This window comes from Pelecanus crispus, chromosome 3 (genome assembly GCF_030463565.1).
Source record: "Pelecanus crispus isolate bPelCri1 chromosome 3, bPelCri1.pri, whole genome shotgun sequence".
NCBI lineage: Eukaryota > Metazoa > Chordata > Aves > Pelecaniformes > Pelecanidae > Pelecanus > Pelecanus crispus.
In genome coordinates this window covers 48,247,969-48,266,733 of record NC_134645.1, presented here as the reverse complement: position 1 = coordinate 48,266,733, position 18,765 = coordinate 48,247,969, and the positions used below count along the sequence as shown (strand labels likewise).

General features: G+C 36.2%; 1 protein-coding gene across 1 annotated transcript; it reads right to left on the bottom strand.

Annotated features, from left to right (window-relative positions):
- Positions 1 to 1,077: 1,077 nt before the first annotated feature.
- Positions 1,078 to 18,281, bottom strand: NLRC4 (NLR family CARD domain containing 4). Its single transcript, XM_009477623.2, has 9 exons — positions 18,224 to 18,281; positions 16,586 to 16,643; positions 14,702 to 14,962; positions 11,326 to 13,317; positions 8,875 to 8,967; positions 7,936 to 8,106; positions 5,710 to 5,802; positions 5,203 to 5,370; positions 1,078 to 4,271 (listed from the first exon to the last, which is right to left on the bottom strand). Coding segments are annotated over exons 2-9 (3,096 nt in total). The 5' UTR covers positions 16,587 to 16,643; positions 18,224 to 18,281; the 3' UTR covers positions 1,078 to 3,954.
- Positions 18,282 to 18,765: the final 484 nt, after the last annotated feature.

The following is an 18,765-nucleotide window of genomic DNA, read 5'->3' as shown; positions in this document are numbered from 1 at the left end:
TCCAGAGGGCTGGGAAGGCAGATTAAATGATCGTTCATAAATCATTGAAAACACACACTATACAGTATTGTAACAATAAACAATGATCTTCTGTAGGGTGCAGTTTCCTGCTTTCTATATATCTATGTTTTGACATTTTAAGTATCTCATCAGTATCTTTTATCCCTAAGTTGTGAATGTGTAGCAATAGCATTATAATACAGCTTGTTAATCATCAGACCTTTAGGAAGGAAGGGGATAGACTGTAAAAACAAACCTAAAATTGTTCATTTTTACAGGCAGCGCTACTGTGCTTACAACAAGCACATACAAAGTATAAAAGAATATGATGCAAGATATTGTGGAGGAAAACAGGGGAAAGCAACTGAGGGAATGTGAAAAATCAGCTTTATCTATGTCTCAGGCTCCTTTATAAGATGGAGGGGAGGACACTGCTGGCTAATTTTTCACTTTTTAAATATTTTGTAGAAGTACTGAAATGTGCTGGTTTAGTGAGGAAAACAGCACACCAAAATGTAGGTTTATTGACTGACTCCACCATGGAACAACTCGGGTCTGGTCTTATTATGCCTTTCTTATAGTAGGATTGAGACTATCCACAGGCTATGATTGATTCCTTTTTAGAACTGTCTTCCAAAGGCTCAGTTACCTGTTTTTGAAAGTGGTTAAAACATTGCTCTTCAGCTGTTTGCTTTCTTCCCCCTATCAGCAGTTCTGACAAAGATTTTTCCACTACTTACAAAAGTAAAGGATTCCTCCAAGGACCAGAGTTAATGGTACTTGTTTCTGATCTCACAAGACATGGAACACATTCCAGTTCTCTACACAACATAATCTTCCACATTTCTAGTGCCTGATTTGCCATTGCTATGCACTGTATGTATTTAGTTACATCAGCACAAAGTGAGGGCAAAAGGCTGCCAACGCAAAGCACTCTCTCTGGAAACATGACACTCTGGGATAAAAGACAACACAACACATTGGAAAGAACAGTCCTTTAATTACAATAATTACATTATGCATGGTTTTGTTAATTTTTTCATAGAAAACAGAAAGGTCTTCAGACTGGAAGAGTAAGGCTGAATAGCATGAGAGCCTAAAAACAAGTGAAGTCAGCAGTTCAATTTGACAGCACTATCAAATCAGTCTTGTACAGATTTGTTCCCAACTATCCGAGAAACACCATTTGTTCATTTTTGTGACTTCATGGACTTGTTTTTTTAGTTCTCTCCTCCCTTCCCTTTCTCCACTGAAAAACTTTACATATCCCACTTATGGATATAAATGCCCTGGAAGGTGATTGCCTCAGTGCTCGCATAGTCCTTTGGGTTTTGTCATAGCATCAGACATAAGCCCTCATCTAGCTCTTATTTTTTCTCTAGGCTTTACTCAAATCTGCCTATAGCTTAGGTTTCTAGCCTGGTCCTATTATATCCGAGATGCCAACTGGCAATAAAACCACACAGCCACCTGGAGTGCAAAGTAAATATTTTCTTGGTCATTCTAATTTCTCAGCATCTTCCCCAGGCTCTTGGTTTGCTCCCTGAGTTTCTCCCTAAGGTGCCTTAATTGCAATCATCCTCAAAAAAGGATCACCCATCTCCATTCAAGCTCCAGGACTGAATTTTTACCACCATCTCTCTGAGATCTTGTTCTTACAAGGCTACCTGCCTGAACTACCCACACTTTCTTCTTCAGGTTCAACAATAGGTGTTAAACCTTTTCTGTCAGCTGCTTTCTAGATCTGAGTTTTCGCAACTATCTTTAAACAGAAAATTAAGTCCTTTGAAGATATGTTGGTTGTTTCAAACACCTGTCCACATCCTCGTACATTTATTATGAGGCCTAACAGAGCTCTTTGGTTTTGTATCATATGTCTTAACTGTCAGAGTGGATTTACACATCTCAAGACATGAACATGTAGTATGTTGAATTCACTATCCACCAGAAAATAGCAAGTGTGCTTTTCTACTTGGGTTTTTTTTTAGAACAAAGCTGTGGAGGGCAAGAAATTTGCCTAGGTCTGCAGCATCAGGTGCCAGTGATAAAGAGCAAACAAAGGAATAGGCAGAACAAAAATGGTCTCTCTAATTTATTCAACTTTTCATTGTTTCTGCTGCAAACAGCATTAACTACAGTCTTTGGTGAGAAGTATAGTCTGCTGAGGGAGCAGGAAGGAAAGAAACAAAATACTACTGTGGGAAGAGGGATGCACGGGTTACCAAGAGCTTGGTTACTCTTTCACATTTTGACCAATCTGAAATAGAGCTTTGAGGCACAAAATTGCTCTGCTGAGCAACAAAGCAATTGAAAGGATTGACATTCATAAATGTTGATGAGACCGCCTTCTTTAAACTGTATTATTTTGAGATCTCCTTTCTGTGTCAAAATAAAAAAGAAAGTATTTACTACAGAAAGCCATGTGTCTGTTTTCACAGATGCACCCTAGTAATTTTAAATCCTTTTTTCTATTTTTTTATTCAGTTTTCACTCTATATATTTGATATAGGGTTTTGCTGCTTGGAAAAGAAAAAGAAGTATTTTCTAGTCTGTGTCAGATTTTGTCAATAGAGGTAAGTTAAGCATTTACACTGAATTAAGTGCTTTGCTGAATTGGGATCATGCTTTTGAAGCATCCCAACTACAGGGAAATGCTGTATTTCTTTTTACTGGCAGGGCACAGGGAGACAAATGAAACAGCTTTGAAGCACTCTCTGGCACAAAACAGAACTCACAAGTACAAGTGCTTATGACAAGATGACACAGAGTTAATGGGTTCATGACGTACAAGTACCCATGGTTCAACACTGCCTAGTGAGCTGGAACAGCAGCTCTAACTGGTGCTTCTGTCCCTTCATTCCAGTGGCAGACTGGACACAAGAGTCTGCCGCCTATGGTTGGCCACAGCTTTTTACAGAAGTGGCCAAGCGACTCCTCTGTTTTCTTTTGCTGTGTTTGGAGCTGCCTTGTTTACACAGTTCTCTCCTGGGATATTTGTGGACTATGAGGGCCTGGAGACTGCTTTCTGGCTTGTCTACACCAGGAACTAAGGCTATCAGAAAAAAACAACTTCTGTAAAGTGGACCACAGTATGAACTTAAGAGTACACCTCCAACTTTGTTATTATGTCCACGTGTAAACTCTTACCACATGTTAAGTGTGAGGTAGCTTACTGTGAAAGAAAGCAATAAATGCTGACTTCTTTTTACAAGTCAAAATGGTGGCAGATTAAAGGTGGTAAAAGGCACTTAAGATAAGCTATCTTGTGTTTTGCTGTGGAGTAAGAATTTGTTTGTGAGTAATAACTGCAGAATAGCTCTTGTTTACATTTCTGTTTAATTCATGGTTACTTCTGTGACCATACCCTCTCTTGTAGAGCTAATATGCTCTCATCATACCATATTTTAGAGATCTAACTTTTCATTGGCATATTCTGTCTCTGCAATGAATTTTCCCATAGTGTATTGTAGACATGTAAGTATACTAGAGTTGCCCTGCCAGTAGAAAAAGCTTCTCTGCTAGGTCAGACAACTATACTATCTAACTGAAAAAAAACCCTGGTAAAACACCTACTTATTATCCATCAAGTTGCAGCCTTTGTTACCTTTTTATTAAGAGCTTTCCCTAATCTACACAGTTAAACTTCAAAGGTAATAAAAATGAGCCCATAGAAAGCATACACAGATAAAGTGAACACTCCTGGAAACCATTTAAAGACGGAGAGGCATTACAGGTTGCAGGATTTGGGGCTAATGCAGGGTGATCTCTCTTTTACTTTCTTTTGACCTGTTTCTTCCAGAAGAGGATGTGATACTATTCTCACTCCCATCTCACTAGCAGACCAGGAGATCCAAATAACCCTAGAGCTGCTGATTCAATGTGTGGTTATAGAGAAGAGCATTTCTCAAATATGAAAGATTGTAAGTGAATGTCCACTGGGAAAGCTCGTGTTGTTTAAGAATGCACTAGCTGAAATTGTTTTCTGCAGTTTACCTTTGCACCATTAATAAGTCCAAGATCATGGCGATCAAACTTCCATCCAGTCACTTTAATCTCCTTTAAATAATTCAGTGTGGTTAGTACCTGACTTAATTTGCATACTAACAGTGATGCAGGCACCCAGTCTTGTTTGCTACTGAAATCTACAGATACCAGCTTCTTGAGAGAGATCAGTGGCTGCATGAAGGAAAGCCAGCCATCGCTTGTCACACAATTCATTGACAAGTCCAAGTGCTGAAGGTCCTCCAGGTGCTCTTTCTCCAAAAAATTGCCTGTGAACATACATTTATTTATGTATTTATTTTTGCTTCAAGCCTTAATGAAGAGAATGATTCCTGTTCAGGATATTGTAGAATTGAATCTTACTGAAGTCAGCTGAACTGCTATGCTTAAAAAAATACCGTCCTTAATAGAAAAGGATTTAAACATGCGCTTGCATTTTACTTTTTTTCTTATTTACAACGAAGAATGTAAAATATAGGAGCCACAGATCACAATTTTTTTATATCTAGACTTTTCTTCCTTGTTAAAACTTAACCTGCAGTATGTTGCATACAACAGATACTTTTAATTACAGAGAGGTCATTAGCTTAAATGGGCCTATAGACTGCTGCTCATGATCACTCACACAAAAGAATTGCAAGATCAGGCTCATGAAATTTCTCATTCATTGTAACATTTCATTTCTACTGTATCCTCAGAAGGGGTGAGTGCTGTGAATCCAGGTAGTTTTTATATCTCCCTGATCTTCAGCTATCTACCTTGATAAAAGTTATACTAGTATTTGCCTTTTTTAACTCTACTATTGACATACGTTCCACAACAAATGTTATGTTAGTGGAAGATTTGATGTAAAAAGAGTCCACTTGTACTCCTGTCATGTTTATGGAGGAGACAATCAATCCGTCAATCAGAAAAGATTCCCTCTCAAGGCGATTCTTCACCAGGAATCTCCATTTGCCTGCAGTCTTCTTTGCACTACTTATGCAGTGAAAAATGGTCCTCGTTGAGTAGAAATGTGGCTCATTATCTGGCTCATCTAATTTTTTTTATATATATATATATATATACACACACACATGCTACCCAGACTTGATGCTATTTCACTTACATTATTAAAAGTTGCTGGGTTTCCTGAACTAGTTTTGAGTTTTTCTGGTTTTTGTCCTTCATCGTTTGCTCATCCACAGTACCTTTACTTACCTAGAATTCTGACCTCTGCATCACTGAGGCTCCATTTCCTCAATCCAAGTTTTGTCAGCTGTGGCATTGTTTCCAGTCGTTCTAACAATTTTGTTAGGCAAACATTTACATCATCTCCCCAGGGAAGCATCAGCACTTTCATCCCAGGTAGGACATTTAAGCCATCAACTACATGAAAATAAGTGTAATTTTTTTGGTTATAACAGCTCACTGTAAAGTCATGTTAAAAAGTTAAACCATATCACATTTCAACAGTAAAGAAAATACTGGTAAGTTAAAAACTCGAAGACTGTTGCTTTGATAGCAAACACAGAGCAGCCAATTGCATACATTATTCCTCACTTCTAAAAACTTTCCAGTCACTGAGATGAAATGCTTCAGGATACCAATTACATGCTACTTAAAAATAAAAGAGGAAAGAATTCTTGAATTTCTATCTGCAGAAGTCCTAGAATTGAAGCTTATCCCAAATTTAAATGATTTATCTAAAGAAATCGTCTGACTTACCAAGTCTGTGGATAGCATCTTTTCCTTTCTTTTCTAAGTAATTTTCCGACAAATCGAGTACATTCAGTTTTGGCAAATTACAAAGATTCTGAGCTGTGGGAGGAAAAAAGCTTGTTATACATGTTTTCAGTGCAGCATGACTTGTCTTCTTTTGCACCTTTCTTAGCTTTGTTTTTTAATGAACAGCAAGACAAGATTTTTAGTAGCCTCCAGGTTTTTCTCACTTTTCTGACATCCCTCTGATGCAAACTGTGCTCTCTTGTTGTTAATTGTGTCTCCAGGAATTAATAAAATAAAGAACCTGGCCAGCCGTAAGAGTTGGAGTAATGATTCTGCATAACATACTCTGGTGGCTAAATGAATCTTCTAGTGGTGATTAGACAACTTTAAGATATCTTTGCAACACAGAAGCAGGGCAAAGCTGTCTGAATACATGGGAGATTCTTTAGTGGTTTAAGCCCTGGAGACTTCAACCTTCTGTTTCACAAAGCTGTCAAGTTTTTTTTTAATAGGATATACAAATATATATTTTACAGGATCAGAAAATTGTGAAAGAGTAGGACTAAATGGGACCTGAGAGTCTAAGCATCTGTAATGGGGCAGGATATTGAGGAGCCTAAACCATTCATGATACATATTTATCTATTTATCTCTTTGAAATTTTCCATATTCTCCCTAGGTGCTATTTTACCTTTCTGGCTTTAGAAAGTTTCTGCCAATAGCCAATCTAAATATCATCTGTTGCAAATTTAGCTACTGTCTTCTCCCAGTGGACAAAAAGAATGGTTGATTGTCATCTTTGTAGCAATGTTTAAAGAACATAAATTTATTATAGCTTTTTCAGACTTCTCGCTCAATCAAAACAAAACTAAACCATTCCTCATAAGTCATGTTTTCATAACCTCTAGCTGTTCTTGGTGCTCTCTCTCAATTTCTCCATACCTTTCTTAATTATGATACCAAGGTTGGGCACAGATTTGTTGCTCAGGACTCACTAGCATGTGTTTTTTGTGATAGCATAATTTTTCCAATTTTTCCGGTCTTCCACAGTAGAGCTCTGATCCTTTGGTACTACACAGGTTAATCTCCATTTTATATTCATGAAATTGATGTCTCATTCCCAGCTACAGCCCTTTACATCTGTCTATACTAAATTCCCTACCGTTGTTTTTGGACCACCTCTTAAATGCATCCAATTTTATTTATGGTTTTGCATTCCAACAGGGCTTGTAAGCCTTCCAAGCTCAGTATCATCTGAAATTTTATAAGTGTATCCTCCATTCTGTCATTTAAACCATCAGTTAAAATATTGCTTAGAACAAGGAAGGACTTAATTGATCCTATCAGAATGTTCTCTCACTTAGTGAAACATTTGTGATAACTCTTTGAAAGTAATTCTTCAACCAGTTGTGCACCCATTTTATTTATATACATTTCATTAGCTTCTTATTAAGGATGTTGTATAGCATGGTGTTAAAAACCTCATTTGAGTTATGATAGATCCAGACTTATAATTTCACAATCTTATTACCCTGTTCCCTCGAAAGGTTCGACATGATTTGTTCACACTACCTTTCATCTCTATAATTTAAGTGCTTACAAAATGTTTGTGTGATAATGTCTCAGAATTTTTCTTGGTATCAAAGTGAGGTTGGCTTGTCTATGATTTCCTCCTTTCAAGGAAAAGATACTGGATTTTCCACTTTCCTGCCTCCACAAATTTTCAGAGACAGTTGTCTATGGTTCAATGATTTTCTCAGCTTGTTCCTTACGCACTTAGTTGTGAATTTCTCTAAGTTCTGCTAACCTAAGTTCATCTGTTTTAGTTAAATAATTGTTATTTATCCTTATTTTACTACTGCAACCTTGTTAAAATTGAGTAGGTACCTGATCAGAATGAATCTTTTTGGTAATGATTGAAACAAAGGCAAGTTTGAAAACTAGTTTTGCTTGCATCATCCATTATTTGCTTTCCTATTTTGTTTGTTTACTGAGCTATGCGATAGTTTATTTTTCTCTTTTATATAACCCTTATACTTAGGATTTATATAAAATCTTTACATAAACTTTCCTTACTGCATTTTCATCTCTTGCTAGCTGAAACTCATTGTGAATCTGTGTGTTTCTGATTTTATCCTTATATGCTTTTTTCTTCTGTTATAGTATTATGTTTTGATTTTCAAAACACACACATTCAGTTTGTAAAGTTACTATTACTATTCTTACCTAGAATTCCCACAGCATCACTGGAGATACAGCAGTTGACTAGTTGGATTTCTTCAAGTTCACTTAGTTCATCAGAGACTGATCTTACAATGTAGGTTATGCCATCCCCAATAGCTGTCAAATGATTCAGGTATAATAAGCGTAGCTTTCTCAAACTTCTGATACCTTCAGCTATGAATGGAAAAAAAAAAGTCACATTTCTAGGTGAACTGTTTTGATGTGTTTATAACATCTTGATCACAGCAAGTGGCTAGACAGAATTAGATGTTTACTGCCTGGCATACTACAACTATCTATATTTTGATGCCATGAAATATATGATAAGTTTTGTTTGCAAAAAAAAGATAAACACAGCCTCTTGTTCAGCTACTGATCATGTAATCAGTATAAACGGCCCCTCAGCCAAGAGAAAGTAACTCACAGAAGATCCAATGTGATCTTCTTGTGGAACAAATCCAGGAGAAGCATTCTTTTACCATGCCAACAAAGAGAGGATGGGCAGACACATGGATTGCCATCTCCATTTCAGTTAGTGGGTTGTGTGGCCCTAGCAAACATTATTCAAACTTTTCAACCTTGCTATCCAGTGACTGACCTTGCAGAAATTCAGCAATAGGTCAGGGAAGGCAACTATATCACCTTTGCAACCTCCTGACTTGCAGTTCATGCAGATTAGCCAGTCCTGGGATCAGTATGTTAGATCTGTTTGACTACAGTATGCATTGCTAACTTGAAAGAAGCACTCTAATACTTTGTGACAATCAGGATACAGACTATATCAAGACTTCAATGCAAATATATAAGAAATTACTTCTTTAAATTAGATGATAGGATTTTCAAGTCCTAATAGGACACAAACTTCAGACCAACTTGTTAAAACATTCACATTCTCAGCACTATATCCTCGATTATGGTGTGAAATAGGACAGAGGAAATTACCTATTTTTTTTGCATCACCTTCATCCATACTCATGTTGTCAAGTACAAGCTCTTCAGCATTCACAAGTTTCTTTATTCCATCAATAAGTCCACCTGCCAAAAAAAAAACCCATAGATGTATACAGCATGTTAATTTAATACAGGAACAAATTCGTTTGTAGAACAGATACACTTTAGTGATATTAGGTTCTTGTGAAAATTAAATAATAGTTTTGTGTGAATATATTAACGTCTAAAAGGGATGACCTAGGTAGAATATGACAGAGGTCTACAAAATAATGAGTGCATGGAAAAGGTCATGAAGAGACTGACTGACTGTTTTTTTCTTCCAATACAAGAACAAGAGGCCACCAATTGAAACTAGTCCAAAACAAAGAGAGAGGACATAGTCCTTCATGCCCTTTGCCAAAGGATGCTGCAGGTGCAATAAGTTTACATGGACTGAAAGCAAAGACAGACAAGTACTAGCAGGACCCTTTGGGGAGGTCACTGAATAAACAAATCATAAGCACAGGAAACTGGTCTGAGCTTAAAACAGAGGCTGTGAGATTATTAAGAAGAAAGTATTATAGATGCTTGCATTGTTCTTGCTCTTCCTTAGACATCTACTTATAGGTGCTATTGGAGACAATCAACCAAGGTAGACAGGACCCTTCCACTGAATCAGTATGGCTGTTGTTACTATACTCTTATGCTGTTCTCCCTAACAATCTTGGTGTATGTGCACACACAGAAAAGAAATTATTTTTTTTTATTTAGTATGTAGTTCCAGAATAATCTTGAGATTATATGTCATAGAATGATAAAAAAATTCAGGTTAGGACTTCTGAGGTCATCTAGTTCAATCTCCTGCTCAAAGCAGGGCTGATTTTAAAGTTAGATGAGGTTGCTCTGGACCTCATCCAGCCAAGTTTTGAAAATCTCTGAGGATACTGATTAAATGATCTCCAGATCCCCATTGCAATGTTTGACCACCCTCCTGGTAAAAAACAATTTATGTCCAATTGGAACTTCCCTTTTTACAAACTTGAAATTGTTGAGTCTCGCCCTTTAGTTCTGCACCTCTGAAAAGCTCCATCTTTTCTGTAACACCCTGAAGGTAATGGAAGACTGCAATTAGTTTCCCCACTAGCCTTTTCTTCTCCAGGCAAACCATGCCCATTTCTCTCAGCTTCTCTGTGTGTATTAGGTGTTCCAGCTCCCTGGCCATGCTAGTGGCCCTCCACTGGACTCTAACCAGACTGTTACTATCTCTTTTATACTGGGCAGCCTGAAACTGCACATAATACACCAGACTGGCCACAAGAATGCAGAATAGAAAGGAATAACCACTTTCCCGGGTACACTGTTGCTAACGCAGTCCACTATGTGCTTAGTCTTTATCACTCTAGAGTGCTTTGCTGACTCAGGAGGACCTATCTTTGAGATTTGGTATCATCAGTACCTGTGTACGTTGCCCAAGACAAGATACATTCATGGAGAGCTTGAATGATGAAAAGCTTAGAGCACAGTGCAGCAGCAGATGCACCCATCCTCCATTAGTGCCCTGCTCTAACAATACTGTGGAAGGATCCTGTATGTGTGTGATTCACAGCATAAGGAAATGCATGTCCCTCATCCTACTTGCAGAATCCTTCACCTTAGGTATGTCTGGAGCATACTATACTACAGTTACTACACTTTTCTTTATTATGCTATTGCTATTTTAAGAGAAAACAATTATTCAAGCTAGATGCATTTAATTAATTATTGGAATGACTTATCAAAAGATACTGCAGATTTTCCATCGTATTAGGTATTAATATCAGAACTAGACTTCTTTAGAAAAAAGGCTTACCCAGAAATTACGACAGGAAAGTGGAAAGCAATGCGGGAAAATTTCTGTCCAATGTTACAGGTCTAGATTAGGCTACAACACTCTCATTTTGGTGCCACAAACATATGCATCTGTTGTGAAAACTAAGTTAAAGTGATGGTATGCTGTATCCCATGGTACTTATAAAGTTTAGCTAGCGTATAGGCATTATCTCATTTACTGTGGATTATTTGCACCAGAGTTGTTAAATTTTTTCTCCCATCTAGTATTTTATTAAAAGCCAGATTTTTTAATGTATTGTGTACCAAGAACCAAAAATATGATGAAATGATGACTTACAAGAATTCAAAGGCCTTTGTGTAGCAAGAACCAAGAATATTATGAAATGGCAACTTACAGGAATTCAAAGGCCAGACCTGACTTACACAACTAAATAACATAAGTAAATTAATATAACTGAGTAGACTGCAGTCGCTTTCAACATGAATATAAAATTGTATTCTAGCAATACAACATTTCTCAAACTGATCAAAACCAGGCATCTTCCACATACAAGGCATCCATGAGCCCCTTTGTTTTACCTTCTCACCCACATTTATCTAAATGAGCTTATTTAGTGCCAGTAAATACTGTACCTTCTGGATTTTCACTTTGCAGATCTTTTATATATAAGGTTTTCAGCTTTGTCATTGTTGTGATCTGTTGCTCATCTTCCACAGTAAGAGGTGTGGACTCCACAGTAAGATCTTGCAAGTTTTTACAAGTTTCAAGGACTGCATTCAAAGTTCCTGTGATACCAGGACTATTGCTGATGCACAGCTTGAGGCTTGCAGCAGAGCAACATATTTTGCCCAGATATTTAATATCACGTTTCTTTAACTTGTTGAAATCTTGCAGTGTAATTTCTAAAGATCTGAGACTCTGGTTCCAGTTGAAGAACAAGGAGACAGCCTTTTCAGGAATGTAAGTTTTAAGTGAACTGATTTGAAGATCTTCCACATTCTCATTGTCTATTTCCTTACTTGGTGAGTAATTTCCAGAAAAGTCTAACTTAATGAGTCCTAGTACACTAACACAATTTGGTAAGTATCTAAAAAAATCAAAGAAATAAATTGGGATATTTTGAGTATTAATGTAAATACTTTTATCACAAAAAAACTCTTCAAAATCTCTGCTCAATGCTGATTTTGAAGAACTTTCATAAAAGAAATTAATGACACAGTCTGCAAAAATATCCCTGTCAGTTTTATTTATATCTTCCTTTTCTGTTATATTTTCTGGGGGTTTTGTGTATTTGCTTTCCAAAGCCAGATTCTTTAATGAAAACAGTTGAGAAATGTCTCTATGCTGATCAATTCTTTTCAGTAAGTCCAAAATTATTCTAGTGGCGTCTAGAGAGGTTCCACAAGTGTAGAGGAGCAAATTGAAATAAGTATTAGTAATATCTGAGATAGTGTTAATTTTCTGTAGATAACTATACCCTTTTTTCACCTCTGCTTCTTGGCAGGATGTCAGTAGTTTGCAAAGTTTTCTGCCTGCAGTGTATTCCTGAAATGATTTATGAAAGAATCTATATGTTGGCTTTAGTCTTTGAGCTGTGTATTTATTCAGAAGTCCTGAAGCTAGCAGGACTTCTTCTTTTACGTCAGCTAAATCCTCAGACTGAAAATCAAATCTTTGATCAAATATTCCATCTAAAGCTAAGTCTCCACAATGATTTATGCTCAGCATGATATGATTTTCTGTTATCTCTTTTGTTTTGTACCTGTTTTTCTCCACCATCAAGTCATACAAAGTAGAGAAAAGTAGAGTCTGGGTGCTTGGATGAAAATTACTTTCACCCATTTGGATGGCACAAGCAATGATGACAAAGAGTGGAGTCTTCATAAGGTTCTTCATGGAAGTGGCCTCTTTAAGCTGGTTTAACAGACCATCAGCCAGCTCATTTGTCAAGACATTTTTAATGAGCTTCTTGCAACTCTCCTCCGACAGATCTCCTATTTCAGCAATCAGTGATCCAAACTGTCTGATTTTATGGATAGACTCAGTCCTGGTAGCAATAATGACCATGTTCTTGAATTTGTGGTTTTCTTTAATCATTGCTTCTATCTCTGGACAGTTTTGGGGTTTGAATTCATCGTATCCATCTAACAGGAAGAGGACCCTTTGTCTTTGTGCTAGTAGCATTTTCATGAAATCTTGCTTGCGAATTGGGTATTGTTCAAAAAGAAGCTGATCACAAACAGTCTCGTATATTCCACCTCTTGTGCTAGTCAAGCTGATAAAGAAAACAAATTGGAATTTTTTCAAAGCAGAGCAATTATCAGAAGCCCAGAGTACAGCAATTCTTTTTAGAAGAGTTGTTTTTCCTTTGCCAGCTTCTCCTTCTATAATGCAGGGATTTTTCAGTTCCTCCAGAAGGACATTTAGCGTCAGCTGCCCTTTCCTGCTATTATGTATATCTTTTTTCCACAGCAAGACATCAGTATAGGCAGTTCCCAAATCAAAAATTATGTCAATATCACTACCCAGAGGATGGTATTTTTGAAAAGCTGGAGATAGATACACATACTTTAAATCCTGAATCAAGTCATTTAATTTATCTTGTTCCACTTGCCCAATAGTACCTAAGGGAAACAGATGATGTATCAGTGAATTAAATAGTCAATGAGTTTGTCAATTAAAATTTCGTTACTTTTGGAAGAACTGTCTGAATGTACTTGCTAAATCAATCAAATAGTGGTAAACAGGAGGCATGAGAGGTATTTATCGTCCACTGCCTAGGTGATACTTAATTGGTAAGGACTGTAGTCACTCCTTGAGCAGAAGATTCATATAGTCTGCAGGTACCACTCTGGCTCCACTTAATTCCTTATCTGAGGGCCTTTTGGACTTATCCTATTTGTGCATTGGATTCCAAAAATGTAAGCTTGCATACAAACATATGAAAGTTTATATGTGCAGTTGTGTGATGAGAGTATGAGTTTTTTAAGTAGTAAGATTTTAATATGGAAAGACAGCACTTACATATATATGAAAGGTATTAGAGTATTGAGAGATTTGTAAATCAGTAACAGTTTTTGACAGTTGGACTGAATGAACTTTCAATCTAGTTCTTTTTTTAAACTATGTCTTTTGCATTTCTGTTACTTTTGGTTAGTCTAAGAGTTGCTTTCGTACAGTTTGGAGGCAAGTGTAGTTGAGCCTTCCATCACAGACATAATAAAACGTAGTAACATCTAGAAACTCTGAAACTTACAAAAACCCAGCTTCTAAAGGGAGTCCTGGAAGGCTTGTATGCACTGCTTTTTAAAGTGCATATATGTAGACTAAGGGACAGGGCTGACTCAGATATGTATTTCAAGATCAGACTTTTGAAGCAGGTAGAGTAAAGCAGCACAGTCCCACAAACTGAAGGAAATCAGAGAAACCTATTTTAAGGAAATGCTTCGGTAACGAAAGTCGTGTGCCTCTCTGGGAGTGCTGAAAGATTAGCCTAGGTGTATGCATTACATTCATACAATAAAATAGTCCTTTCATAACGTAACAAACTTGCAGCCTGTGTACAAGTAGTTTCAGCTTCCAGGGAAGACGTTTATATTTGAAAAACTCATTACATATCACCATTAAATTTTATATGAATTTTGTCCATAGAACTGATCTAGCTCAGTGCTCAGCTCACCCACACTCACTTATCATAAACAAGTGATGAGATGTGTTTTATTTTCTAAACTTCAGCTCTCTGATCACAGATGATTTTCACCCTTTCAGAATTTTTCACTGGATTTGGGTTTCCCCTCTTTGTGTCTTAACGTTTTTAAAACTCCTTAGTGTTCACTGTCTTATTCTCTCAGATGAAGCAATTCAGACCATAAATATCGAATTAGAGTTTACTTAACTACAGAATTACAAGACTATTGTAAAAATGAGTGCATTGCAAGTTTTTCATGTTTTTTTCTATAATAATTTAACTCCCGACTAGAAGACAAAAATATAACCAGTAATACTTACAATATCCTTGCAGGTCACGAAAGAGAAAAGGGTTGTGTTTCTCAAGTGACGTAACCAAAATATTGCAGGCTTCTGAACCTTTATTCAAAATCATGTAAATCAGCATTCTTGAGGCTTCTTGTTCAACCTTTTCACAGACAATGGTATTTACTTCTTCACAAGACATGACATTGCGGACCAAAAGGTCATCTGCTATTTGCTTGACAGTGATCATTCCCATTCTTTGAATGAGATGTACTCTGTTGCTTTTTATAAATTCCACTGAGAAGAGAGAATTCAATTTCTTAGAATAAGTCTAGCTCATACAGTAGCTGACACAAAAACTGTCCTTCAGTATTAACACAATTTGTGATGCACTCAGTGGCTAAGATCCACACAGGTATACATGGTATTGAGGAAATGGTGAGATCTTAGTAGGAATGTAGAAAAGTTTATAAAAGTTTCTGTGAATGGAGCAGAGGTTTCTGGTAAAAAAAGATGCAGTATGGAATGTATCAGTATGGGTATTAAAGTCACATGATATGTCTGAGATGTTGGCCGGGATCACAGAAACATATTAAAAGTTTCAATGGAAATTGCTTTTGAAAATTATATTATTTACTGACATGTCCAAATATGGGTTCATATTTCTGCGTCTGCATTTGAAAATCTTGGCAAGTTCATGCAGGTTGTAACAAATATAATTTGATTCTTCAAACAAAACCTGTATGAAGTACTTAAACATTATTACACTCATTTGAAGATTAAAAAAGTCAAAGGAGTTACACTTATGCCCAAGCTCATAGGCAATCCTGAACACATACCAGGATGAAAACATCCCCAAACAGGCTTCTGTACTTTGTGGTTGAGATGGCTAAGCATCAGTGTCGGGGCATGCAAGCACTCCTAACCAGAGGGAATATATATATGATATTTATCTGTGTGTAGCTTGGAGAAATGCACAGATTCTCAGCTCCCAAGCTAGCCAAGAAATGCCTGTATCTGGCCAAAATTATTTTTGAATAGCCAGTTGAAGGTAGGTAACAGCACTGTGTAGGCAGTAAGAAGATAAAAGAAAGACGTGATAGGAATGACGTGGGGCTCTGGCCTGATGTTGGTAAACTGGAGTCACTAGGGACAGCCCCATTTCAGTCGGGCAGCTCTGTTCTCTTTCCCTCCACACAATCCAGGGGAGGTTTGAGATATAACAGCAATAACTAGGGTAGTCATGGGCACATCTTTTGTGGGAAGATGTGCGTGTGCCCCAAGCATTTCTCCAGAAAGAGCTGCATTTTGAGAATTTTACATTTGTTTGCAAATTTGCAATTTTATTGTGTGGAATTTTAAAATAAACGTTGGGGGCGTTGATTTTACCTGCACACATCAAAATAAAACTGGACTATCATTCCTCTAAGCTTTTTAGATCTTGAACATTACAATAAGTAAGACTTTTTCAGGGATAATTTTATAAAATTTACACTTCTGTATAATTGGGGGGGAAAGGGAGAAGGTGGTCTTTATGGATCTGAAATTATCTGCAATATTTTGGAATAAACCATAGAAATGACTAAGGTAAGATAGCTAACAAGAGAAATATCCAGTTCAGAAAACTTTTTTGTCATAAAAAATTATTAATCCAAAATTTTCTATCTATAATATGTTGAAATAGAGATTATTTATAAAAAAATGTAAAAATTCTCTGTAAAGGCTACATTTTAAAATGTTTTAGAGCAAGACTTTTTACAATGTTAATAAATAGCCATATTATATAACTAGAATATAAATATAGCAATTTTAATGTATTGTTTTTTGAAAAGACATTTTCTTTTTATGGTTATTTGATTTTTTTTATTACTATTTACATCTAACATTAAATACAAAAAAACTGTAGTTTATAAATCTTACTTGTTCAGATTGAAAGTTTCAATGTTTGAACTGTGGAACAGTGAATCTCATATCCAGACTGAAAAACAAAAGAAATCAAAAGGCTGAATACTCCCGATATTACTGTCATTTTCCTAGACCAGAAAAAAAGTACCTTTCGTGAAATGCTGATATGAAAGTAGCCAGATATAACAATATTCTCTCTAGGTGAATTGACTACAATTACTTTGATTTGATATCTTTATATATATATTTGGTAACTTTAAAGCATGTTTCAAATCAATAAGCAGGAAATATTGATTTAAGCAAGTGGTTTTAATCTTCTGGGCTTTAATTCCTAAGAAACAGATCATTCTCATAGACCAGCATAATCATTAAAATATAACCTTTAAAGGAAATTTGGTCATTATTTTTGACAACCAGAAAGATACAGTTCATTTTTCACATTGTTTCAGTTCATGTTTCACATAGTTTCATAGTGTAATACATATATAGGCAGATTCTTATTTTTTACATTTTTATCATTAAGGACAGTGAATGAGGCATATGTTACTTATTTATTTGGTTTTACTTTGAATGATACCAAGATACATTTGGATGGAAATGGTAATTAAGGTAATAGCATACAAAACCACCATTTAAATTGACATATTCATTACATAAAACTAAATAAAATTACTTTTAATAGATACAACTGAGAAAATAAAGTAAATTTGTGATAATATGTAGCAGGTCAAATCAAAGGTCTGTCTAGCTCAGTATCCCACCTCCAGCAGTGCCTTCTGTAAGATGTTCCACTCCTTGGGATCTTTTCTAGTTCCATTATATTCCTTTGGAGATGGAATGCTAGAGCAGACCATGGTATTAAGATACCATATGGCTTTATGGATGGACACAGTGCCACAGTAATGTTCTCTCTTTCATTTTCTGACAATTCCTTCCATTTGCTTTTACTGAGCATTGAGGAGATATTTTCATAGAGCTATGAATTTTAACCCCCAGCTCTCAAGTGTAAATGTTAATCACCATCCTCATGTAAGCAAAACCACAATTTTTAAGGGTAACTTAACAATATACTGAATGAAAAGTACTGTTTGCTTAGACAAGCATTTTTTTGAAATCCTTAAAATACTCAAATGTTGAGCGTAGAAGCATGGTCTTTTGACCTTAACCCTCTCTAAGCCAAAAAAATATTCTAAAGCTTCTAGAATCTACCGTAGTCTCCAGTATTACCAGCTTCATTTAGTAATAATCTCATCGTTTGTAGCACATTCAGTAAATAGTGTGTTAATAGATAGTAGTAATTAATAATAATTGATAATATACTAGATTACTACTTAGTCATAAGTTCTGGAAAACTATTCTGGCTTTAGAGTGCTGAAAGACTAATTTGAACTTGCTCCTTGAAAAAGTATCACCTTAAATATTGCAACTTTTCTAATAGTTTTTCCAAGCAAATGCACACAGGCTTTTCTTTTTTGTTTAAAGAAATAGTTCAAATAAATAGTTGCAAATTCTCCACTGCCAAAGGCATGCAAAGTTTCTTAAGAGAAAAAAAAAAAAAATTATAGCAAAATGAAGTTAAAACATCTCTGAACTTTCTTCTTTACAAATATCCAAGAAGTAAGGTAGTGGTAAGAAAGAAAGCAGTTTACCCACATCAGTGTGCTCTTAAAAAGACGCAGTAAGCAGTGAAGTGTCGTAGTGCTTGTCAAAAACTGACTCCATATTATCTGTAGGTTCCTTCTCTGCGAGTTTCCCCCTTGTACAATTACCCAATATCTTGTTTGCATAAAGAGTATGTTGTGCAATATCCTTCTGTTGCCAGAAGCATACGGAACTGTTTCTTGATGTAAAGCAAGTTCCAGTTCATAACTGTTCGAAATTTTATGATACAGCAGTTATCAAAAACCTAGCCTTCAGTCCAGGCTTAATGGTCAAGTCAGTAAATATTTCTACTACCAGTAGAAATGAGTGTATCTACAATGCATTTACTTCATTCACTCTTTAATGGTTTCACTGAAAGATAGTATCTTTAATTCATGATTGAGACGTTCACTGCGGGACTCTAGATATCTAGAATAAACCATGGAGTCTTGCTGTTCCAAGAAGCCAGGGCTCAGGACTCTCCTCACTAATTAGAGCAGCACTGACTCAAGCAACTAGATGTAGTGAGGCAGGGCCGAACAGAGGGTCTAACA